Below are 25,836 nucleotides of genomic sequence, written 5' to 3' on the forward strand. Positions count from 1 at the left end.
GACATCTTGTTTAGGCACGATAATCTGCCAAACCAATTCATGTGTTTTCGGATTGGTGTACCTTCTACAGAGCTTCCCTTGATACAGGAACATTTTGCCTCTCTCTTTCCAGAGTTGATGCGTCTCTTCTGGGGCATCCTCATCGGGATATGCACTTTGCTCAGTTAACAGTTCCTTCACCAACTTCACAGCCGAATTGCTGTCTTGGGTGTCAGCCCATCTATGGTGTGCTAACGGATTAAAATTCACCTCTTGTTGTTTCTGATAGGTACTTGACTGATGATGTTTTGCCTTGGGATGATGGAAGGCTGGTAGTTCAATTTCTTCAAGCTCCCCCGTTTCTTCTTCTACATCTCTCAAGTGTGGCATCCGGGATAGGGCATCGGCATTTCCATTCTTGCGACCTGCTCGATATTTGATCTTGAAGTTGTAATTAGATAACCGGGCTATCCATCGCTGTTCTAACGCACCTAATTTGGCTGTGTCCAGGTGGGTCAACGGATTGTTGTCAGTATAGACAATAAATTCTGCAGCGGCCAGATAGTGTTTGAAACGTTCCGTCACAGCCCAAACTACTGCCAGTAGTTCCAATTTGAAGGAGCTATAATTTTCTGGATTTCTTTCAGTAGGCCGGAGCTTTCTACTTGCAAAGGCGATGACTTTCTCCCGACCTTCTTGCTTTTGTGACAGCACCGCTCCTAGTCCCACATTACTGGCATTGGTGTAGAGGATGAAAGGTTGATGGTAATCTGGGTATGCCAGAACCTCTTCTCCGGTTAGTGCCTTCTTTAGTTGTTCAAAGGAGTCTTCCCTTTCGTCGTTCCACTGGAAAGGAGGGTTTCGGTTTGAAGGTTTCTTCGTCTGCCCTACCAAGGCGTCTTGCAAGGGTGCTGCCAACTTGGTAAATCCTTTTATAAATCTGCGATAGTAACCCACCAATCCCAGGAATTGCCTCACTTCTTTTGCGCTGGTAGGTCTCGGCCAATCCCTTATGGCGGTTATTTTTTCGGGATCCGGTGCTACTCCGAACTCACGATGTGTCCCAGGTACTGTACCTTTGGCTTGAGAAGGTGACATTTGGATGGCTTGACTTTCATGCCATACCTGGATAAGGCTTCGAACACTTCTGCCAAGTCTTTTAAGTGTTGTTCGTAAGTCTTTGAGTAGACGATCACATCATCTAGGTACAGGAGGACGGTCTCGAAGTTCTTGTGTCCGAGGCAGCATTCCATCAGCCGCTGGAAGGTACCGGATGCATTGCAGAGTCCGAACGGCATGCGATTAAATTCACTTAGACCCATTGGTGTGGTGAATGCCGTCTTTTCCTTATCTCTCTCAGCCACAGGGACTTGCCAATACCCGCTTGTTAAGTCTAAGGTGGAAAAATAATTAGATTTCAAAGCAGTCAAGGACTCTTCTATCCTAGGCAAGGGGTAGGCATCTTTATGGGTGATGTTATTAATCTGCCGGTAGTCTACGCACATTCTCATAGTTCCATCTTTTTTTTGACAATCACTAGAGGGGCCGCCCAGGGGCTACAGCTGTCTCTTATTACCCCGGCCTGTTTCATTTCCCTCAGCATATCTTTTGCACATTGATAGTGAGCGGGCGGTATGGGTCTATATCTTTCTTTTATTGGGGGATGGTCACCTGTGGGGATTGTGTGTTCTACCCCTTCTATCCGTCCGAAGTCCAATGGGTGTTTACTGAAGACTTGTTCATATTCCGTCACTAGCCTATACACCCCTTGTTTTTGATGGGTAGGTGTTGAATTTATGCCCACGTGTAGCTGTTGGCACCAATCCTCCATTTCTCCATCTGAGCCATTGCCTTCCACCTGACAGGTTGGTTCTAAGGGCTCAATGGTTGTGATGGCATTGTTGTCAACAGTATATAGCTTTGCCATTGTAGCATACCTTGGCAAAGTGACCTCTTCCTCTCCACAGTTCAAAAGTCGTACCGGCACTCGTCCCCGGTGTACCTCGACTATCCCTCGTGCTGTGAGTATAGTGGGCCTGCTGTCGGTGTACACTGGTTCTATTAAGGCTTGATAATCTCGTCCCTTAGTACCAATGGCTGCTCTACACCATACCAGCATTTTTGTTTTTGGTGGGATTACAATAGACGTTGGATCACTTACCCTCACACTGCCGATTTCTCCACCTGCAACTTCTACCTGTTGCCTTAACATCAATACTTTTATTTCCCTCCGGAGAACTCTCTGCTGGCAGGATTGGGCAGTTTCAGCAATTTGCTGTAAGACAGAAATGACTTCGGAAAAGCAGTTGTCTAACACATTCATTCCTATCAATACAGTTGGTTCACAGTTCCGCCGGTCAACATCAACAACAATTATACCCTGTTTCTTCAATTCTACTTTACCAATCTTTATAGTCATCTCCCTGAATCCTAGTTTCGGTACCAACTTACCATTACTGGCCCATATATCTAGTTCAACATCAGAGGGCCCTTTATCAATATCTGCATCAGCCCAGTACCTCTTATAAAGGATATACGGTATAGATGAAATCTGGGAACCTGTGTCCAGCAAAGCGTTGAGGGGCAGTCCAGCACGATAGGGATAATGGGTCGTCCTCCGATGTACCTGTCGTGCCAGGGTGTTGGGCCTTGAAAGTTCATTCCTGCGAAGCGGCCCGCATTCCCAGGGGATTCCCGTTTAAATCACAATCTCGTGCACAGTGGCCTGGCTGCTGGCAACGGCGGCAAATGGGCTGTCCATCCGGTTGGTAGCGGTCGCGGGGTCGTCCTCTCCATGTCGGGTATCTCCAGGGTCTCATCCATGGAACACCTTCCCTACGGTTTGACAACTCCATCTTGGGTCCTCTCATCTCCTGCATGGTTTTAGCCATTGAAGCAACAACATCAGTTAAAGAGTCAAGCTTTTGTTGAAGAGCCTTATTAATACTGGGCCCCAGGGGCTTAGCAATGGCCCCGGACATAGCTGATGTTACTGGTACTCCATGTTGTTGAGGAGCCTCTGCCATGAGTTGCGCAGGCTCCTGATCCCGAGGTGCCTCTGCCAGCTGGAGACGTATAGCGCTCTCCTTTAATTGGGCAAATGTCAATTCAGGGTTCTTAAAAACAAGCATGCTCACATGCCCCCGGTGAGAAGGGGTGTAGAGTCCCTCAATAAATTGATCTCTTAGCAGTTTATCCGCTCCGGTGTTAAAAATGGGTTCAGCCAGTGTAAGTGATTTAAGGGCTTCCTGCAGGTTTAAGGCAAAGTCTCTCACGCCCTCATTAACTTTTTGTTTGCAATTAAAGAATCGTATTTTAGCTTTGCTGCTGGCCGTGGTTTCAAATGTAGCTTTTAATCCAGCAAATATGCGTTCAACAGTGCCTTTTAGATCAGCTGCCCATGCTGTGACTTCTCGCTTAGCATGGCCACTTAACTGCATCATCAGGAGACTAACACGCTGAACTTCACCCACGGGGAAAATGTCAAAATGGGCCAGCATCTTTTCTCTGAAATCGTCAAGGGTATTAGGCTCACCTTCATACATTGGAAGCCATGGGCCACCCGGGGTATATGGCATCAGCACTGGCATGATGGGCGCCACTCCTTGCACCGCTGCGCTACCGGACTCTCTATCGACACTCTGTCTTTCAGCTGCATTAGCGTCGCTGGGTGCTGCGGCGTCTCCGTGCTGCGACATACTGTGCCCCCTTAGTTAATCGGGACCCGTCCGGTCCTCCGCTTCCGTCGGGATAGTGTAGATTCGTTCCGCTGTGCAGCAGGATCGATTTTCCCCTTGCTCTGACGTCAGAGCGCTCAGCTTGGTGCCGCCCACAATGACACGCCCCCTGCTGCTCCCACCCACCGCGCTCTGTAATGGCGGATTCTGAAGTTTTTCAGTTAGACTGGGGCTCAGGTGATGGCGTAGCTCAATTAACAGTCTCGTGTCTAACGGTTATTAAGTGATTACCTCAGGGGATGGCGGCCATCTTTACTCCATTATAACCAATGGGGAAAAGTCACTTTCAATAGTTTTCAATGAGGAATGGATTTTTCTTTAATAAAGTCAATTTTCAAGATTTTTCATCCAAGTTTTCGGCTCCAATCACGGCACACAATACCCGGTATATGGGCTGGCTAGATCCTGTTCGTGACGCCAATTGTGACGCCCAGGAGACCAGGATACCCAGCACCGGCCAATGGGGTCTGTCTTTTGAGGGGGATGTCACGGGTGGCTTGACCCGGTGCTGTGGCCTCAGGCAATGCACAGTGTAAAGGGTATCGTGAGGGGACAGGCACTTACTTGATCAGCAGCAGGTTCTCCCAGCGGTGACGATCCCGATCCTGGATAGATGGCTATTGTCCAAATGAAAGACTGAGGCACTGAAACGTTTAACCAGTTTACTTTAACATAAAAGGATTTACAACCAGTCCTGTCACCGGAGTCTGTATGGGAACTCTGAGTTACTTTGACCCTGCCGGGGTCTTCGCCTCTTATTGTGCGCAATTTCTGTGTGGCCCTGCTGCTGTATGTGAACTGGCTGCCGGCCCAATCTGTCCCCTCCGGGTCCTGGTTCGACGGGCAACCCGAGTCCTTTTATCGGCTTACCCCCTCCGGGAGTACCGCTGAACCCTGTGTCTGTTGCTGCGTCCGGCCCTAGTGAAGCTGATATCACCTCACGTTTTTCCGGTTGCTGTATTATATATAATGAATACAGCCACGGATCCGGTATCCGTCTTTGCACCTGTTCTGGGTAGTGATTAATGCTACCCGGTTCTCACAATGTCCCTTTTCTCTGTCCCTCTTCTCCTCAGGCCGGTGATTTGGGCCTGGAAACCGTCATAGGGCTGTTAGAAATTCAGCTGTATGACCTCTCACTATCAGCTCCTTAGCCCAACTGCCATTTCTTCTCTCAGACCAGAATGGATTAAGGGGAGTCTCTGGAGCTCCCCCTTCTGGCCGGAGGTGGTAGTGCAGTTTTGCTATTTTAGTATTTGTGTTTAGTGTCAGTAACTATTTTTGTGGCAAATACCCCTAGGGGTGCCACATTTGTAATCCGTCTACAGCAGCAGAGATGTGTAAACGGATTACAGGAAGGAAGAACTTCTTTGTCTGCTGACGCTCTATTGTCACACAGGTATAACAGAGGCAGGCTGTCATTGGACTTTGGCAGGAGCAGAATATGGTGGGAGGTGAAGAAAAGAAAATTTCCAGATCTTATAGTGCTGGCAGAATGAAGAGGAACCGCCCATTTAATAAGTAGTGGATGTCAAGATAGAATGAAAATCGAGACAGTTCCCAGACGTATCAGCCTGGTATGTGCACCAAACGTAGTTTTATATTGTAGAGGATGAAGGAAGCAAGATCATGTTTTTCTACAGATTCGGCAACAAAGGCTCTGGATGGAGCCTCGGACGTAAGAGCGAACAAAGCCTGAACTGCTACATGATCGGTGTGAAAGCAGAGACAGATTATTTACATTCATAATAGAAAAGTATTTCTTGAAACCAATGGTAATTACAAAAATGTAAAATATTACTTTATTATGCTGTAAAAAATGTGATTACACATTGAAAGTATTTGCCTAAAGTCAGAATGCAAAGCTCTGGTTTAAACTTGATATTTTTTTCTTAAAGGTTTATGGGAAAGTATTTGCTCCGGGGGCTGCTTTTTATGATTGATACGTTTCAGAATTCCCAACGCTTTTTGTCCATTCTCGAACCTTCACATTCAGAGAAAAACATAGCAGTGATGTGTCCTGTATCACACCCCCCTGTCCCTGGCTACAACGTATGTACAGCGCATACGGCTGCGGAAACCACCAAATAACTCACAACAACACAATAAACTAACCAGATAGATTTAATAACAAAAAAAATACCGGTAATAATTTATTTCACATTTAAAGTATTCAGACCATAGATAAGCACTCAAATTACCAGATTTCCAAAATTTTTTCAGTCCCGGTCAGACATTGAGTGCCAGTACATTGTTCTCCGATTTTCTCTATAGCCACCGTCCGCGTAATCGGGCTGCACTCTGATTACATCCAAGTGCAATCCGATGTTTCACTCAAACTCATAGAATTGCATGGGCGCTTGTGATCCGATCGGAGGCACTCACAGCCATTGTCTTATCATGCCAAATCGGTATGAGAAAATAACTACTGATCTGCACTGCCCCATATATAACGCTCGGCCGAATGATATCCGATAAAAAAAAATTTGGATAGCACTCGGCCGTGTTATATGCTCCAGTGAGCGAGGCCTAAATGGGAATTTAGGTTCCATAGCTTAATGAATATATGCAAGTGGAGAAATAGTTTGCTCTTTTTTTTTTTTCCTGTTTGGATTGATTATGGCAATAAGTGCAATACATATGGCTGTAAACTATGATATATAGTTGCTGCTACTTTTTGATGAACGTGAAAATCAATAACTATATTAAATAAAAAAAGGTTACAGAATTTTTTTTTAACATATGAAGATAGGTTTAAAAGGGTTGTTCCAGCCGGTCCGGTTAGAATATGGACATTTGCTAGTCATCGGCGCTGCTCAACTCCCGATACAGAAGTGAGCGGTGTCACAATACCTCTTTAATTGACTTATTGTTTGATTTTTTTTCTTATTTTGGGAACCAAAAGTTGGAGGGTACCACAAGATAAAATGTGACTCTTCTCTCTTACGGTGGGATCTATTGCTACTTTTGATGTTTTAACATATTTGGGTTTTCTACATGAATGCTTTGGTCCTCTGCAGACATTATGCATCAAAGTCCTCCTCGGCTCTGTTGTATCGCAGTAACTTCTCATCCAGGCCACAATTTTCAATCAGTTGCGTCAAACCAATCTGCTTGTTCTCTGCAGACAATGCCTTCTGGATCTCGGACAGTAAGAGCTGGCTACTTTCTCTCCACTTATCTATTAGAGTTTGCAGCTCCGTCAGATTGTTCTGAATGAAGAAAAAAATTTTTAAGTTTAACATGAATAAAAAAAAAAAAAATACTAATTACACGTACAAGCACAACCAGCTTTCCCAAGTAGAGCTGCACATTACAGGGAAGCATGTCAGCGCCATATTATCTTTTCAAGTCTGCGTGGTCAGACACGTAGGGATAAGTGATGAGCGAACGTTCTTGGATAAGGTGTTATCTGAGCATGCTCGGGTGCTAAGCGAGTGTCTTCGTAGTGCTCGAATAATATGTTCGAGTCCCCACGGCTGTTTGACAGCCCCAACACATGCAGGGATTGCCTAACAAACAGGCATTCCCTGCATGTGTTGAGACTGTCGAACAGCCGTGGGGACTCGAACATATTATTCGAGCACTACGAACACACTTGCTTAGCACCCGAGCATGCTCAGATAACACCTTATCCCAGCACGTTCACTCATCACTAGTAAGGATTTATCGGGGAGATAAGAAATTTGCAAGCGAAGCCAAAAAGTAACAGCAAGCAACGTTGCCATCATGAACCCTATTCACACACCACGGAGTGCAGGACTCACGGTGACTGGAGTGAACTTTGCAGACAGAAGAGTTGGCTTTGATAACTTGCTACTGCATCACGTTCGTACAGAAAACCATACAATAAACGTGTAATGAAGCATTTGGGAACCACATGAGTTTCTGAAGAAGCCACCCTCTGACTTTGAAGCTTTTATGCTCTCTTCTTTACCACATTAATTATCGCATTCATTTATTTTTCTTAATTGTCATTTAATTGCAAAGGAAAATCCTGCAAGAGGTAATCCAAAAAAATCAAGTTATCAAACATCAATACGAAAGGGAATAGCTTTCTGATCGCCGGGAGCACAACAATCCTTTAATAATTTCTGAGAAACTCTGGCTATAGCTCTACCTGATTACTGGCACATGACAATCTAGAACTTACATCTACTAATAATAATCTTTATTTATATAGCGCCATCATATTCCGCAGCGCTTTACAGTTTAACAGTTTCAAACACAACAGTCATAGGTAACAACGTTAACAATACAATAATTAAAGCGAAGTCAGACGACCCTGCTCGTGAGAGCTTACAATCTACAATGAGGAGGGGGAGATACAAAGTACAGGTGTGTATTTACAATGATGTATTTACAATGATGGTCCAGCCATCTTCAGGGGGTGGGGGATAGATGGAGATAGTGAATGGGCTACACACACACAAACATAAAATGACTTTGATTAGTGAACGTGATAGGCCGCTCTGAACAAATGTGTTTTGAGCGAGCGCCTAAAACTATGCAAATTGTGGATTGTCCTAATATCTTGGGGTAGAGCATTCCAGAGGATTGGTGCAGCACGGGAGAAGTCTTGGAGTCGGGAGTGGGAGGTACAGATTAGTGCAGAGGTTAGTCAAAAGTCATTTGCAGAGCGCAGCAGTCGGTTAGGCCGATAGACAGAAATGAGGGAGGAGATGTATGGGGGTGCCGCACTATGGAGAGCTTTGTGGGTGAGAACAAGTACTTTGAATTGTATCCTGTAATGAATGGGCAGCCAGTGTAACGACTGGCGAAGCTCGGACACGTCCGAGTAATGACTAGCCACATGGACAACCCTGGCTGCTGCATTAAGGATGGACTGGAGAGGGGAAAGTCGAGTGAGGGGAGGCCAAATAGAGCATTACAGTAGTCCAGGCGGGAGTGGATCAGGGCGACAGTGAGGGTTTTTGTTGTTTCCATGGTGAGAAAAGGGCAGATTCTAGAGATGTTCTTTAGGTGTAAGCGGCACGGGCGGGCAAGAGATTGTATATAAGATGTGAAGGTGAGATCGGAGTCAAACATAACACCCAGACAGCGCGCCTGCTGCCGGGGTGTTATTATGGTGCCACCCACAGAGAGGGAAATGTCAGATTAAGGGAGGTTACTAGATGGCGGGAGCAGAAGAAGTTCAGTTTTGGAGAGGTTGAATTTCAGATAGAGAGCAGACATGATGTTGGAGACTGCAGACAGACAGTCAGTGGCGTTCTGTAGTACAGCGGGGGTAAGGTCAGGGGATGACGTGTATAGTTGTGTGTCATCGGCATAAAGATGGTACTGAAAGCCAAATCTGCTGATGGTCTGTCCAATTGGGGACGTGTAGAGGGACAAGAGAAGGGGGCCAAGGACTGAGCCCTGAGGTACCCCGACAGTGAGAGGAAGAGGAGACGAAGTGGAGCCAGAGAACAGAACAGAACACTGAAGGAGTGGTCAGAAAGATAGGAGGAGAACCAGGAGAGAGCAGTGTCCTTAATGCCAAGTGACTGGAGCCTAGAGAGTAGGAGAGGGTGGTCAACAGTGTCGAAAGCTGCAGAAAGGTCGAGAAGAATGAGCAGAGAGTGGTCACCATTACACTTTGCTGTCAGAAGGTCATTGGTCACTACTAATGATCTTCAGGGAGAAACTTTGGCATAAAAGACCTTCTTTCCAGTCATTAAAAAAAAAGTTTGATAAAATAGAAGTTTTCTTTTCGTTTTAACAGCACTGCAGTTTTTTATGTACCGTATTTATCGGACTAAAAGACGCACTTTTTCCCCCTAATTTGGGAAGAAAATGGAGGATGTGTCTCATTCTACAAATGTAGCTTACCTGGTTCACTATGGCTGACATGGCGGTGGAGCGGGGGTCACAGGAAGAAGGAGCAGGGTCACTGATGCAAGAAGCCGGCAGCGGAAGGAGTGGGGCAATGATGTTGGTGGTGCATGTTCAGATTAACCTCCGGCGGTCTCCAGCAAAATGACACCACATGCGCAGATCGAAATATCTGCTTGTTATTGAGCCAAGATCCAAATTTGCGCAAGTGCAGCCACCGGCGCCATTTTCCTGGAGTCTGCCAAAGGTTAATTCTCTTTGCTGGAGAACTTCAGGACATGAATGTGCCCAATGGCAAGAGTGGCGCTAGCGGCAAGTTTAGAAGAACATAACATAGGCAAATTCCACTGAAGGACCACCTGTCAATTTTTTTTTCTTATTTTCCTCCACTAAAACCTTGGATCTTTTATGATCCTGTACATCTTATAGTCAGAAAAATAAGGGTAATTTTTTTTAAGAAAGAGAAGGAGATCCAGCTCAACGAAATAGTGAAAAATCCATAATTTATTTCACTTAAAATATAGTGAAAGGACAAAACATCAGCATACAGAAAAAATTATAAAAACAAGGTCAACGCGTTTCCGGTGACTAAGCACCCTTAATCATGATTAAGGGTGCTTAGTCACCGGAAACGCGTTGACCTTGTTTTTATAATTTTTTCTGTATGCTGATGTTTTGTCCTTTCACTATATTTTAAGTGAAATAAATTATGGATTTTTCACTATTTCGTTGAGCTGGATCTCCTTCTCTTTCCTGTTCGTCCACGCCCTGACACAGCGGTTCCGTGCTCCGAGCTCCTGGGAATGTCGGTATGGTGAGCTGGATTTTGTTTTTCCTGTAATTTTTTTTAAGCCAAAGCCAGAAGTGGGTGCAATAAGGAGACAGTTGAGTAAAACTGTGCTAAATCTATTAAAGGGAACCTTTGAGGTCCACCATGTCCTCCAACCCGGCAGCTTTCACTTATTTAGGTATAAATTCCCTGCCTATCCATCTCTGTATGACGTATTTCTGGTCAAATGAGGTTTAAAAAAAAAGGATTTATATTGCCCCGTTTCCTATGCTAATGAGGGCTTTGTCTAGTCGATTGGGTGTTACTTATGCCAGGAGTCCAGGAGGAACATAGTGCTGAGAGCGGAGCTGCGGTGCTGAGGATAGATTGGACACTTGGTACTGGAAGATCCCCAGAATTACAGCTGACTGCTGCGACGTCCTGAACCCAAAGGATCAGTTGTAGAGATGTTACCTTAGATCTGTACAGTTTGACCATCTTCAGCCTTCTCAGATGTTCCTCCTTCTCCTGCACTTGCTTCTGTAATCTCTTCTTCTCTTGCAGCATTTCTTGGTGGCTGTTACTCGCAGAAACGTCTTGCTTGGATGGAGAAGCTTCCAGGACCGCTCCGTCTTCGGACCTCTCGCTCGGTCCAGGGATGAGCACAAATGTAGAGTTATTTTCTGAGATTTTTGAAAGAGAAGAATCACTAGAGCATTGTGCGGTTACGGCGCCGTCATCACCGTCTACTTTCAGCCGCTTTGCCACTGTACAAGTTGGGTTAAAAGATCTCCGACATTTCTTCAGACGCTCTCGAAGACTCGCGCTCATGGGCTACGGAAATAAAAAAAATTCAATAGTGACATCATTATTGGTCTTGAGCTGCCCAGACGACTACATTTGTAAGCTGCGTTATGTGTTAGTCCTGGTCCATAGACTTTATTTTTCAACCATAGGAGAAAATCACAGATGAAGCCCAGAGGATAAAAACGGACCCTGACCAAACACTGATTAAAATCTGATCCAAAACACTGATGAAAATTGGACCATTGTTATTGCGCAGTAGAAAAATCCCTGATAACGTCTGAACGAGGTCTAACATTGATGGGGGTCCGTCGCTTGGTACCCCCGCCGAATACCTGTTATCTGCTCCAGCTGCAGCCAGCTCGCTGCATACTGCACTTTTTTAGGGTATGTTCACATGCTGTGTTTTTACTGCATTTTTTCTTTTTGTTGTGTTTTTTATGTATTCGTTATAATGGGTGAAAAATGCTGCAAAAAAACACTGAAAACAAAAAAAAAAAAAAAAATTGGGAGTACCAAGTCCACATTTCATAAAAAATATATAAATTTATTAAACATCCAGTTATTACAAATCACATCATATAAATCAAATAAATGTATGAAAACATCAGTGATGAGTATCAGAAAACAGGATCAGGTAAGAAATGGCTACAAATGTCCTGGTGCGGACCAAACCTTGAAAAAGCAAAGCGAAACGCGCGTCGGTGGCGGTGTGGTGCGTGTCCTGACTGAACACAGAATGGGTAAGCATGTGTAACTTTGGGGAGATACAAGTTCCATTGATAGATGTGCGCACCTTCTTAGTTTTGGAATGTACTGTTCTCTACCCTATTCTTCTCCCATGAGTTCACTAGCACGAAGCACTTTATGTTGTATACATCTGTGGTTGTCAGGACATTTGTAGCCATTTCTTACCTGATCCTGTTTTCTCATACTCATCTCTGATGTTTTCATACATTTATTTGATTTATATGATGTGATTTGTAATAATGGGATGTTTAATAAATTTATATATGTTTTTATGATATGTGGACTTGATACTCCTACGACCACTCATATAGTGACAGTAAGTTAGTTACTTGTTAATGGTCGTAACCATGGATACTTAAGCTGCCCTGCACACGGGGTAAGTGACATAGTGAATCAGAAGAACTAGACTAGATTTCTATTTGGAGGTATTTGCTAATATTATTATTACACCTGTAGCTTGGAGATGGGAATACCCCTTTAAGTCACTGCAATAAATGGTGCTCTGTGTGCACAAAAGGCTGGATTGTGGTAGGGACAGAATTTATGACAACTAATCAGTAATCGGTTTATGATTATGAATATGAAACGAGGGTGGACATTTCAGCAAGACAATGATCCCAAACACACAGCCAAGGAAACGCTCAACTGGGTTCAGAGAAAGAAAATAAAGCTGCTAAAATGGCCGAGCCAATCACCGGACCTGAATCCAAGAGAACATATATGGAAGGAACTAAAGCTCAGAGTTAAGGAGTCCATGGGATCTTCATGATTTGAAGAGTGTTTGTGGGGAAGAATGGGCCAAAATCACACCTGAGCAATGCCTGTGACTAGTTTCTCCATAGAGGAGGCGCATGGAAGCTGTCATCACCAACAAAGGCTTTTGTATAAAGTATTAAATTACATTTCAGTAAGTGTGTTCAATACTTTTTCCCAGGATTTTACAAATGTTATAATTAATAAAGAAGCTTATTGATGAATACATCTGGTGCCTTTGAAACTTTTTGCTTGTCTGAAAACGTGCAATGCTAAAATAAAGGGCATTTCTAATTTGAGCAAGTGTCAAAAACCAGGTGCGCCTACCTGAAGAACTTGGTGCTAAAAAATGGCAACAAACAGCGCCAGGGCTGTGGATTTGGTAAGCCAAACCTCCGACTCCTTAATTTCCCAGACTCGACATCACTGGTCACTAATGAGCATGTGCAGAAAGTGCAGCACAGATTTATCTCAACTAAAAGCCGATATCCTTACATCAGGAACAGGACAGACATTTATAGGACATTTCATAACTTTCCCAAATTCTTATGAAAAAAAATTTACAGCACATCCTGCATTGTACTACTGTACCCAATATATTATAGGAGTCAGTCCATTTTATACCGACTCCTCCAAAATGGCTGACCCCACAGCCCTGAATACCACAAAGAAAGAAAATTAAAGGGATTTAAAAAAAAAAAAAACACAAATTATGAATTGGGCGGGCTTTAAGCTGGGGTTACATAAAGACTTTGGCCACGACTAAAGTCTGCTCGGTGCCGCTGCAATGGGGCTCCATTGCGACACCTGCACTAGTGCGAGTGTCTTCGGCGTGCTTGAATAATATGTTCCAGTCCCCGCAGCTGCATGTCTTGTGGCAGGTCAACAGCCGCAACACGTGCAGTGACGACCTAACAAATGGGCAATCCCTGCATGTGTTGTGGCGGTTTAACCCCTTTACCCCCAAGGGTGGTTTGCACGTTAATGACCGGGCCAATTTTTACAATTCTGACCACTGTCCCTTTATGAGGTTATAACTCTGGAACGCTTCAATGGATCCTGGTGATTCTGACATTGTTTTCTCGTGACATATTGCACTTCATGACAATGGTAAAAATTCTTTGATAGTACCTGCGTTTATTTGTGAAAAAAACGGAAATTTGGTGAAAATTATGAAAATTTCGCAATTTTCCAACTTTGAATTTTTATGCAATTAAATCACAGAGATATGTCACACAAAATACTTAATAAGTAACATTTCCCACATGTCTACTTTACATCAGCACAATTTTGGAACCAAAATTTTTTTTTGTTAGGGAGTTATAAGGGTTAAAAGTTGACCAGCAATTTCTCATTTCTACAACACCATTTTATTTTAGGGACCACATCTCATTTGAAGTCATTTTGAGGGGTCTATATGATAGAAAATACCCAAGTGTGACACCATTCTAAAAACTACACCCCTCAAGGTGCTCAAAACCATATTCAAGAAGTTTATTAACCCTTCTGGTGCTTCACAGGAATTTTTTGAATGTTTAAATAAAAATGAACATTTAACTTTTTTCACAAAAAATTTAATTCAGCTCCAATTTGTTTTATTTTACCAAGGGTAACAGGAGAAAATGGACCCCAAACATTGTTGTACAATTTGTCCTGAGTATGCCAATACCCCACATGTGGGGGTAAACCACTGTTTGGGCGCATGGCAGAGCTCGGAAGCGAAGGAGTGCCATTTGACTTTTCAATGCAAAATTGACTGGAATTGAGATGGGACGCCATGTTTCGTTTGGAGAGCCCCTGATGTGGCTAAACATTGAAACCCCCCACAAGTGACACCATTTTGGAAAGTAGACCCCCTAAGGAACTTATCTAGAGGTGTGGTGAGCACTTTGACCCAACAAGTGCTTCACAGAAGTTTATAATGTTGAACCGTAAAAATAAAAAATCATATTTTTTCACAAAAATTATCTTTTCGCCCCCAATTTTTTATTTTCCCAAGGGTAAGAGAAGAAATTGGACCCCAAAAGTTGTTGTACAATTTGTCCTGAGTACGCTGATAGCCCATATGTGGGGGTAAACCACTGTTTGGGCGGATGGGAGAGCTCGGAAGGGAAGGAGCGCCGTTTGACTTTTCAATGCAAAATTGACAGGAATTGAGATGGGACGTCATGTTGCGTTTGAAGAGCCACTGATGTGCCTAAACATTGAAACCCCCCACAAGTGACACCATTTTGGAAAGTAGACCCCCTAAGGAACTTATCTAGAGGTGTGGTGAGCACTTTGACCCACCAAGTGCTTCACAGAAGTTTATAATGCAGAGCCGTAAAAATAAAACAAAATTTTTTTCCCACAAAAATTATTTTTTAGCCCCCAGTTTTGTATTTTCCCGAGGGTAACAGGAGAAATTCGACCCCACAATTTGTTGTCCAATTTGTCCTGAGTGCGCTGATACCCCATATGTGGGGGGGAACCACTGTTTGGGCACTTGGGAGGGCTCGGAAGGGAAGGAGCTCCATTTGGAATGAGGACTTAGATGGAATGGTCTGCAGGTGTCACATTGCATTTGCAGAGCCCCTAATGTACCTAAACAGTAGAAACCTCCCACAAGTGACACCATTTTGGAAACTAGACCCCCTAAGGAACTCATCTAGATGTGTTGTGATAGCTTTGAACCCCCAAGTGTTTCACTACAGTTTGTAACGCAGAGCCGTGAAAATTAAAAAAAAAAATCTTTCCCCCCAAAATTATTTTTTAGCTCCCAGTTTTGTATTTTCCCGAGGGTAAGAGGAGAAATTCGACCCCAAAAGTTGTTGTCCAATTTGTCCTGAGTACGCTGATACCCCGTATGTTGGGGGAAACCACCGTTTGAGCGCATGGCAGAGCTCGGAAGGGAAGGAGCGCCATTTGGAATGCAGACTTAGATGGAATGGTCTGCAGATGTCACATTGCGTTTGCAGAACCCCTAATGTACCTAAACAGTAGAAACCCCCCACAAGTGACCCCATATTGGAAACTAGACCCCCCAGGGAACTAATCTAGATGTGTTGTGAGAACTTTGAACCCCCAAGTGTTTCACTACAGTTTATAACGCAGAGCCGTGAAAATAAAAAATCTTTTTTTTTCCCACAAAAAATATGTTTTAGCCCCGAGTTTTGTATTTTCCCAAGGGTAGCAGGAGAAATTGGACCCCAAAAGTTGGTGTCCTATTTGTCCTGAGTACGCTGATACCCCATATGTTGGGGTAAACCCCTGTTTGGGCACACGGGAGAGCTCGGAAGGGAAGAAGCACTGTTTTACTTTTTCAACGCAGAATTGGCTGGAATTGAGATCGGACGCCATGTCGCGTTTGGAGAGCCCCTGATGTGCCTAAACAGTGGAAACCCCCCAATTATAACTGAAACCCTAATCCAAACACATCCCTAACCCTAATCCCAACAGTAACCCTAACCACACCTCTAACCCTGACACACCCCTAACCCTAATCCCAACCCTATTCCCAACCGTAAATGTAATCTAAACCCTAACTGTAACTTTAGCCCCAACCCAAACTGTAGCCCTAACCCTAGCCCTAATCCTAACCCTAGCCCTAACCCTAGCCCTAACCCTAGCCCTAACCCTAGCCCTAGCCCTAACCCTAGCCCTAACCCTAGCCCTAACCCTAGCCCTAACCCTAGCCCTAGCCCTAACCCTAGCCCTAACGGGAAAATGGAAATAAATACATTTTTTTAATTTTTCCCTAACTAAGGGGGTGATGAAGGGGGGTTTGATTTACTTTTATAGCGTTTTTTTTAGCGGATTTTTATGATTGGCAGCCGTCACACACTGAAAGACGCTTTTTATTGCAAAAAATATTTTTTGCGTTACCACATTTTGAGAGCTATAATTTTTCTATATTTTGGTCCACAGAGTCATGTGAGGTCTTGTTTTTTGCGGGACGAGTTGACGTTTTTATTGGTAACATTTTCGGGCACGTGACATTTTTTGATCGCTTTTTATTCCGATTTTTGTGAGGCAGAATGACCAAAAACCAGCTATTCATGAATTTCTTTTGGGGGAGGCATTTATACCGTTCCGCGTTTGGTAAAATTGATAAAGCAGTTTTATTCTTCGGGTCAGTACGATTACAGCGACACCTCATTTATATCATTTTTTTATGTTTTGGCGCTTTTATACGATAAAAACTATTTTATAGAAAAAATAATTATTTTGGCATCGCTTTATTCTCAGGACTATAACTTTTTTATTTTTTTGCTGATGATGCTGTATGGCGGCTCGTTTTTTGCGGGACAAGATGACGTTTTCAGCGGTACCATGGTTATTTATATCTGTCTTTTTGATCGCGTGTTATTCCACTTTTTGTTCGGCGGTATGATAATAACGCGTTGTTTTTTGCCTCGTTTTTTTTTTTTTCTTACGGTGTTTACTGAAGGGGTTAACTAGTGGGCCAGTTTTATAGGTCGGGCCGTTACGGACGCGGCGATACTAAATATGTGTACTTTTATTGTTTTGTTTTTTTTATTTAGATAAAGAAATGTATTTATGGGAATAATATTTTTTTTTTTTTTTCATTATTTTGGAATATTTTTTTTTATTTTTTTTTTTTTTACACATTTGAAATTTTTTTTTTTTACTTTTTTACTTTGTCCCAGGAGGGGACATCACAGATCAGTGATCTGACAGTGTGCACAGCACTCTGTCAGATCACTGATCTGACATGCAGCGCTGCAGCCTTCACAGTGCCTGCTCTGAGCAGGCTCTGTGAAGCCACCTCCCTCCCTGCAGGACCCGGATCCGCGGCCATCTTGGATCCGGGGCTGGAGGGAGCAGGGAGGGAGGTGAGACCCTCGCAGCAACGCGATCACATCGCGTTGCTGCGGGGGGCTCAGGGAAGCCCGCAGGGAGCCCCCTCCCTGCGGGAAGCTTCCCTGTACCGCCGGCACATCGCGATCATCTTTGATCGCGGTGTGCCGGGGGTTAATGTGCCGGGGGCGGTCCGTGACCGCTCCTGGCACATAGTGCCGGATGTCAGCTGCGATAAACAGCTGACACCCGGCCGCGATCGGCGGCGCTCCCCCCGAGAGCGCCGCCGATCGCGCTGGACGTACTGTCCCGTCCGTGGTAATAGGGGCCCACCCCACCTCGACGGGATAGTACGTCCGATGTCAGAAAGGGGTTAACAGCCGCGAGACATGCAGCCATGGGGACTAAAACATATTATTCGAGCATACAGAAGACAGTCAGTTAGCACCCGAGCATGCTCAGATAACACCTTATCCCAGCATGTTCGCTCATCACTACTCCCATGGTCTGTAGTAGTATTTTTTTTTTTTTTTCACTTAAAGTGTAAGTTAAGAGGATGGAAGATTCTGGAGCCGGATGCATTTCACCTGCTGTACCAGAAGTATGTTGTAATGTTTCGCAGGTGAAGGACGACATCTGTGTTGGTATTAAAAAATGTATTTTTTTCATTACATTTTGCCTAAGGCGTCATGTGATAGAGTTACCTGAGGCCCCCACCTACCCCCCGAAATAAAAGGTGAAAACAAGGTGATTACTCCTGTACAGAACCACGCAGTAAATGTGACTCATCGGGGAAATTCTCAGGGACATGAAATAAAAAAACTTGCATAGAGATGTAATAAATTTGCTCAGATACCGAGGTGTTTAGTCAATGTTGTTTATCAGAGAGTGGGGTAATCATCTCTGCCCCCCGTCCTTCCTCAAGGGATCATCAACATATTTTACTTTTAATGTGTTTTTGTGACTGATAAACAGAAAAAAAATGCTTGTAAGTATGATCAAACGGAGAGATTGGCGCAGACGGGAGACATGCTGGGTTTTTTGGGGGATAAAGTTTATAAACTTTAATATTAGTAAATGGAGTCAGTACCTCCAGCAATGGTGGCGCCAACCAAGACAACCAGATCCATCTCCTAGGGGTATAGATACAACTCCCCAATTAACACAATTTGCACCATTATTGATATTTAATATCTACAGGATCATTTATCCTTCCTCCTGATCTCTTGGTACTTCCCGTATTAGAGAGGGAAGAAGAGAGTGAAAAGTTATCTGCTACAATACAAGAGGCCATGATAATAATACGGTATATCACGTAGATACGGTTTCTATTTCCCCCTTTTTTTTTTCCACTTCTTGCTTGGAAGGACCCACAGAAACTCATCTATGAAGAGGAGACCACGTAAAGTTACAGAGCGGGGTCACCGAGTGCTGAGGAGCAGAGGGCAGAAGAGTCACCAACGCTCTGACTCCATAACTCCAAACCTCGTCTGGTATTAGCATCAGTACAAAAACTGCTGGGAGCTTCATGGTAAGGGTTTTCTAAGCAAGCCTTACATCACCAAGCACAATGCCAAAAGCTGGAAGGAGTGGTGTAAAGCTGCCACCACTGGACTCTGGAGCAGTGGGAACGTGTTCTGTACCGTGACGGATCGCACGTCTCTATCTGGCAGGTCCGGGTTTGGCAAATACCAGGAGGACATTATCCGCCTGACTGTGTTGTGCCAATAGTGGGGTTTGGTGGAGGAGGGATAATGCTATATAAGTGTTTTTCAGGGGTCAGCCTGGGATTATTCGTTCCAATGAAAGGAAATTTTAAAACACCCCTCCAGCCTGGGACTGAAAAGTACCGTGACTATACCTTCTTGTATAGTCACACTGACTGGTACCATTTGCCTCCGTCTACCGCCTCTGCACCGATTAGGGTTCGGTTCTTCCGATTTCAAGAAGACCGCCACAATGACATGGGGAAGGGAATAGTAAGTCCGAACCATCACGTATTCCTTACCTTCCTTTAACCACAACAGTCATTAAGACGGGCCGATAGTTGGGGCAAGTGTCCTTAGGAACCCTCGTTTCCCGATTATTGGCTCATCTAAAATGGGCCATAAAGGATTTCAACCCAAACACTTAGGTGCCACTAGCAGTCTGCACAAGGCACTGACTACGAGATTTTTGTGCTTCGCTTTTCTGTGAATTTTCCAAATTTCTCCAACTATCTACAGACCCCCCAACCAGTATTTCTCCAGCTGTTCTCCCAGCCACTAAGGCCTCATTCAGGCGTCCGTGTTGTGTGTACGTTTTCCAATTGCAGTTTTCATGAATGGAATACAAACCCATTATAATCTTAGGTGCTGTTCACAGGTGTCGGGTTTTATTACAGACCGAGTGTGCCCAAAAAAACACAGGCGCAATTCCGATTTTGATAAAATCTACAGATCGACGTTTGCAAATTTATGTAAATGAGTCAACAGAAACTTCGACAGGACACAGATACCATCTATGCGTCGTCCGAGTCCATTATTTTTTACTGTTTAATGGGTAGGAGTGTATTTTTTTTGCCTACTAGAAATAAGGATACCACCTAGAGGATAAAAACAGACAAGGCGAAAAATGGATAAAAATCTGGCCCAGCACACGGATGAAAAATAGTCCAATTTTTCTTATATGCAAAAGAAAATAAGGGATGTCTGAGAGGCCTAAGAGTTGCCGTTTGGAAACATCAGGAGAGCTCTAGTTTAGGGATCACTCTCAGGCCAGGGTCATCCGAGAAAATTGGTCTGATTATGCTAATTGCACTCTGATAAGACTACAGAATGTGATACGATTAAAATTAAAATTCTCCATCTTCTCCATTCTGTCAGTCCGTGAAAATCAAACTGCATTCTGATGTCATCCGAGTGCAGTCCAATTTTTCCCACACGCTCATTAACTTGCATGACCGAGTGCAATCTGATTTTACGGGTGCAAATTATGCATGCAGCAATTTTTTCCTCGGACAGACTTGGAAAAAAAAAAATCGGACATGTGCACGACCCCATAGAACATCATTGGTCCGAGTGTGACCCGATGTTTTGTTGGATCACACCCAGAACGAAAATATGTCCGTCTGCACCTGCTGTCATAGATGGAAAAGGAGTAATGGAAAGAAAATAGAAACTCCCTTCAGATCTGAGCCAATTTCACACGTGATGATTACACTCTTACTTGTTTGGCCGATATGTTGTCCTCAGGCTCCGGAGAACCAACGTACAGTGTGGGCACAGAACTCGGGGGAGGATGGTCCATTCCTTCCTCCATTTCTGCTCAGTGAAAGGGTTCCTGTTACAGAAAGAAAAACAATGCAGAAATAAGAGGCGAAAAACAATAAGAAAAGCAAAGATTAAAGCATCAAAATATCAGCTGACACTTGTATGTGATTAATATGCACAGGATGCAGCACCCGATCCATGGAGGGTCTGTGACGGGATCTAGGAGTGCGCACATAAACCGCTGCGCTTACTGACATGTAATGCCCCAATATTGTGTTCTCCTGGGAGGTAAGAGACTGAGGCTGGGGCAGAGACATCACAGGAGACGCAGGCGCAGAGACATCACAGGAGACGCTGGGGCAGAGACATCACAGGAGACGCTGGGGCAGAGACATCACAGGAGACGCAGGCGCAGAGACATCACAGGAGACGCTGGGGCAGAGACATCACAGGAGACGCTGGGGCAGAGACATCACAGGAGACGCTGGGGCAGAGACATCACAGGAGACGCTGGGGCAGAGACATCACAGGAGACGCTGGGGCAGAGACATCACAGGAGACGCTGGGGCAGAGACATCACAGGAGACGCTGGGGCAGAGACATCACAGGAGACGCAGGCGCAGAGACATCACAGGAGACGCAGGCGCAGAGACATCACAGGAGACGCAGGCGCAGAGACATCACAGGAGACGCTGGGGCAGAGACATCACAGGAGACGCTGGGGCAGAGACATCACAGGAGACGCTGGGGCAGAGACATCACAGGAGACGCTGGGGCAGAGACATCACAGGAGACGCTGGGGCAGAGACATCACAGGAGACGCTGGGGCAGAGACATCACAGGAGACGCTGGGGCAGAGACATCACAGGAGACGCTGGGGCAGAGACATCACAGGAGACGCAGGCGCAGAGACATCACAGGAGACGCAGGCGCAGAGACATCACAGGAGACGCTGGGGCAGAGACATCACAGGAGACGCTGGGGCAGAGACATCACAGGAGACGCTGGGGCAGAGACATCACAGGAGACGCAGGCGCAGAGACATCACAGGAGACGCTGGGGCAGAAACATCACAGGAGACGCTGGGGCAGAGACATCACAGGAGACGCTGGGGCAGAGACATCACAGGAGACGCTGGGGCAGAAACATCACAGGAGACGCTGGGGCAGAGACATCACAGGAGACGCTGGGGCAGAGACATCACAGGAGACGCTGGGGCAGAGACATCACAGGAGACGCTGGGGCAGAGACATCACAGGAGACGCTGGGGCAGAAACATCACAGGAGACGCTGGGGCAGAGACATCACAGGAGACGCTGGGGCAGAGACATCACAGGAGACGCTGGGGCAGAGACATCACAGGAGACGCTGGGGCAGAGACATCACAGGAGACGCAGGCGCAGAGACATCACAGGAGACGCTGGGGCAGAGACATCACAGGAGACGCTGGGGCAGAGACATCACAGGAGACGCTGGGGCAGAGACATCACAGGAGACGCTGGGGCAGAGACATCACAGGAGACGCTGGGGCAGAGACATCACAGGAGACGCTGGGGCAGAGACATCACAGGAGACGCTGGGGCAGAGACATCACAGGAGACGCTGGGGCAGAGACATCACAGGAGACGCTGGGGCAGAGACATCACAGGAGACGCTGGGGCAGAGACATCACAGGAGACGCTGGGGCAGAGACATCACAGGAGACGCTGGGGCAGAGACATCACAGGAGACGCAGGCTCAGAGACATCGCAGGAGACGCTGGGGCAGAGACATCGCAGGAGACGCTGGGGCAGAGACATCACAGGAGACGCTGGGGCAGAGACATCACAGGAGACGCTGGGGCAGAGACATCACAGGAGACGCTGGGGCAGAGACATCGCAGGAGACGCTGGGGCAGAGACATCGCAGGAGACGCTGGGGCAGAGACATCGCAGGAGACGCTGGGGCAGAGACATCACAGGAGACGCAGGCTCAGAGACATCACAGGAGACGCTGGGGCAGAGACATCACAGGAGACGCAGGCTCAGAGACATCACAGGAGACGCTGGGGCAGAGACATCACAGGAGACGCAGGCTCAGAGACATCGCAGGAGACGCTGGGGCAGAGACATCACAGGAGACGCTGGGGCAGAGACATCACAGGAGACGCTGGGGCAGAGACATCACAGGAGACGCTGGGGCAGAGACATCACAGGAGACGCTGGGGCAGAGACATCACAGGAGACGCTGGGGCAGAGACATCACAGGAGACGCAGGCTCAGAGACATCGCAGGAGACGCTGGGGCAGAGACATCACAGGAGACGCAGGCTCAGAGACATCACAGGAGACGCTGGGGCAGAGACATCACAGGAGACGCAGGCTCAGAGACATCACAGGAGACGCTGGGGCAGAGACATCACAGGAGACGCAGGCTCAGAGACATCGCAGGAGACGCTGGGGCAGAGACATCACAGGAGACGCTGGGGCAGAGACATCACAGGAGACGCTGGGGCAGAGACATCACAGGAGACGCTGGGGCAGAGACATCACAGGAGACGCTGGGGCAGAGACATCACAGGAGACGCTGGGGCAGAGACATCACAGGAGACGCTGGGGCAGAGACATCACAGGAGACGCAGGCGCAGGGACATCACAGGAGACGCTGGGGCAGAGACATCACAGGAGACGCTGGGGCAGAGACATCACAGGAGACGCTGGGGCAGAGACATCACAGGAGACGCTGGGGCAGAGACATCACAGGAGACGCTGGGGCAGAGACATCACAGGAGACGCAGGCGCAGGGACATCACAGGAGACGCTGGGGCAGAGACATCACAGGAGACGCTGGGGCAGAGACATCACAGGAGACGCTGGGGCAGAGACATCACAGGAGACGCTGGGGCAGAAATATCACAGGAGACGCTGGGGCACAGACATCACAGGAGACGCTGGGGCAGAGACATCACAGGAGACGCTGGGGCAGAGACATCACAGGAGACGCTGGGGCAGAGACATCACAGGAGACGCAGGCTCAGAGACATCGCAGGAGACGCTGGGGCAGAGACATCACAGGAGACGCTGGGGCAGAAACATCACAGGAGACGCTGGGGCAGAGACATCACAGGAGACGCTGGGGCAGAGACATCACAGGAGACGCTGGGGCAGAGACATCACAGGAGACGCAGGCGCAGGGACATCACAGGAGACGCTGGGGCACAGAAATCACAGGAGACGCTGGGGCACAGACATCACAGGAGACGCTGGGGCACAGACATCACAGGAGACGCTGGGGCACAGACATCACAGGAGACGCTGGGGCACAGACATCACAGGAGACGCTGGGGCACAGACATCACAGGAGACGCTGGGGCACAGACATCACAGGAGACGCTGGGGCAGAGACATCACAGGAGACGCTGGGGCACAGACATCACAGGAGACGCTGGGGCACAGACATCACAGGAGACGCTGGGGCACAGACATCACAGGAGACGCTGGGGCACAGACATCACAGGAGACGCTGGGGCACAGACATCACAGGAGACGCTGGGGCACAGACATCACAGGAGACGCTGGGGCACAGACATCACAGGAGACGCTGGGGCACAGACATCACAGGAGACGCTGGGGCACAGACATCACAGGAGACGCTGGGGCAGAGACATCACAGGAGACGCTGGGGCAGAGACATCACAGGAGACGCTGGGGCAGAGACATCACAGGAGACGCTGGGGCAGAGACATCACAGGAGACGCTGGGGCAGAGACATCACAGGAGACGCTGGGGCAGAGACATCACAGGAGACGCTGGGGCACAGACATCACAGGAGACAATGGGGCACAGACATCACAGGAGACGCTGGGGCAGAGACATCACAGAAGACGCTGGGGCACAGACATCACAGGAGACGCTGGGGCAGAGACATCACAGGAGACACTGGGGCACAGACATCACAGGAGACGCTGGGGCAGAGACATCACAGAAGACGCTGGGGCACAGACATCACAGGAGACGCTGGGGCACAGACATCACAGGAGACACTGGGGCAGGGGCAGAGACATCACAGAAGACGCTGGGGCAGAGACATCACAGGAGACAATGGTTGGAATGGAGGTTGAGTACGCTGCAGCTGTCAGAGCCCCAGCGATTTGGAAGTTGACCCCCTATCCCATTGATAAGGTGACATCTTACAATTTGGGGAATAGCCCTTTAGAGTTGTCCAGTGAAAACAAGTTATTACCTATTAGTGAGATAGGCCCGACCAGCAGTCAGTTTGGGGGAACTTCTATCCTTGTTCAGAAATGGAGAGACAGGTCAGATGCCGATCACCCCTCCATTCATTATAGGACTGCAGGAGAAAGCCGAGCGCAGCCCCATAGAGAATGATTGCAGCAGCGGTCGAGCGGCTTTTAGCCAATCACTGGCCACAGTGCCGACCCACCTCAGTGAGCAGCAGAGACCGGCGGGGGATCAGGTCATCACCGGCTCTGGCCGGCAATTATGGCTTAGATTTTTTAGCTGCGGCCGACTCTCCTATATAGATGAGCTTTTGGATCAGTTCTGCTGATTGCTCTCTGGCATTGGCTTATCTCCCTGAAACCTGTCATCTCATGTGTACGGGAGACTTAAATGCTCTTATTATTTTTTCTCCCCTGGACGTCTCCTTTAATCCTTAGATTTATCTGGTATTTTAAAAGGAAAAAAAAAATTAAAGGAAAATGTTTTATTTGGGAAAAACAGCAGAAAATTAAAATAAGTGTAAAAAAAAAAAAAAAAAAAACCTGAACTGCTGCACAGAAAATATGGGATATAAGGCAGAGTCGTATAAATACTAAAATAATGGCGATAAGACGTGCAGCACATCCCAGAGACAAACACCGGGAGGAATAATAATAAAATACAACTTATAGAATGTGACCAAGAAAAAATACTTCCTCCAAAGGGTTAGACACATGACAAGAACAACCACCTTGTTCAGCTCATGTCACCAGCAACCGGGGTACTACAAGTACCTGCCAGTCTGCAACGACTAACCGGAATGGGCAATCTGATCGTACGACCCCCGATAATCGCTCAGGCGACCGAATACTGACCGGACAGTGAAGCCCACCAGCGCATGTCAATCAAAGCTCCCGCCATCCTACGCCCCGCCCATCCAGCGGCGACATCCTATCCAGG

General features: G+C 46.7%; 1 protein-coding gene across 2 annotated transcripts; it reads right to left on the bottom strand.

The window, feature by feature from the left end:
• Positions 1-5,824: 5,824 nt before the first annotated feature.
• On the bottom strand, positions 5,825-25,836 carry SFR1 (SWI5 dependent homologous recombination repair protein 1). 2 transcript variants are annotated; one of them, XM_069753833.1, is made up of 4 exons: positions 25,752-25,836; positions 20,635-20,748; positions 10,795-11,154; positions 5,825-6,928 (listed from the first exon to the last, which is right to left on the bottom strand). In XM_069753833.1, the coding sequence occupies exons 2-4, from the start codon at positions 20,725-20,727 to the stop codon at positions 6,740-6,742; spliced, it is 642 nt and encodes a 213-aa protein (XP_069609934.1). In that variant the 5' UTR covers positions 20,728-20,748; positions 25,752-25,836; the 3' UTR covers positions 5,825-6,739. The 2 variants fall into 2 exon arrangements, with proteins under 2 accessions (XP_069609934.1, XP_069609935.1); XM_069753834.1 differs by having other exon boundaries at positions 25,693-25,801.

This window comes from Ranitomeya imitator, chromosome 2 (genome assembly GCF_032444005.1).
Source record: "Ranitomeya imitator isolate aRanImi1 chromosome 2, aRanImi1.pri, whole genome shotgun sequence".
Classification (NCBI taxonomy): Eukaryota; Metazoa; Chordata; class Amphibia; order Anura; family Dendrobatidae; genus Ranitomeya; species Ranitomeya imitator.

What these genes read in the sequence shown, in the direction of transcription:
- SFR1 (XM_069753833.1), bottom strand. Translation starts at nt 20,727, where the DNA reads ATGGAGGAAGGAATGGACCATCCTCCCCCGAGTTCTGTGCCCACACTG. An exon ending in ACAACATATCGGCCAAACAA is followed by an intron (nt 11,155 to 20,634) that starts GTAAGAGTGTAA and finishes TTATTTCCGTAG; the next exon opens with CCCATGAGCGCGAGTCTTCG. An exon ending in TCAAACTGTACAGATCTAAG is followed by an intron (nt 6,929 to 10,794) that starts GTAACATCTCTA and finishes TTCTTCATTCAG; the next exon opens with AACAATCTGACGGAGCTGCA.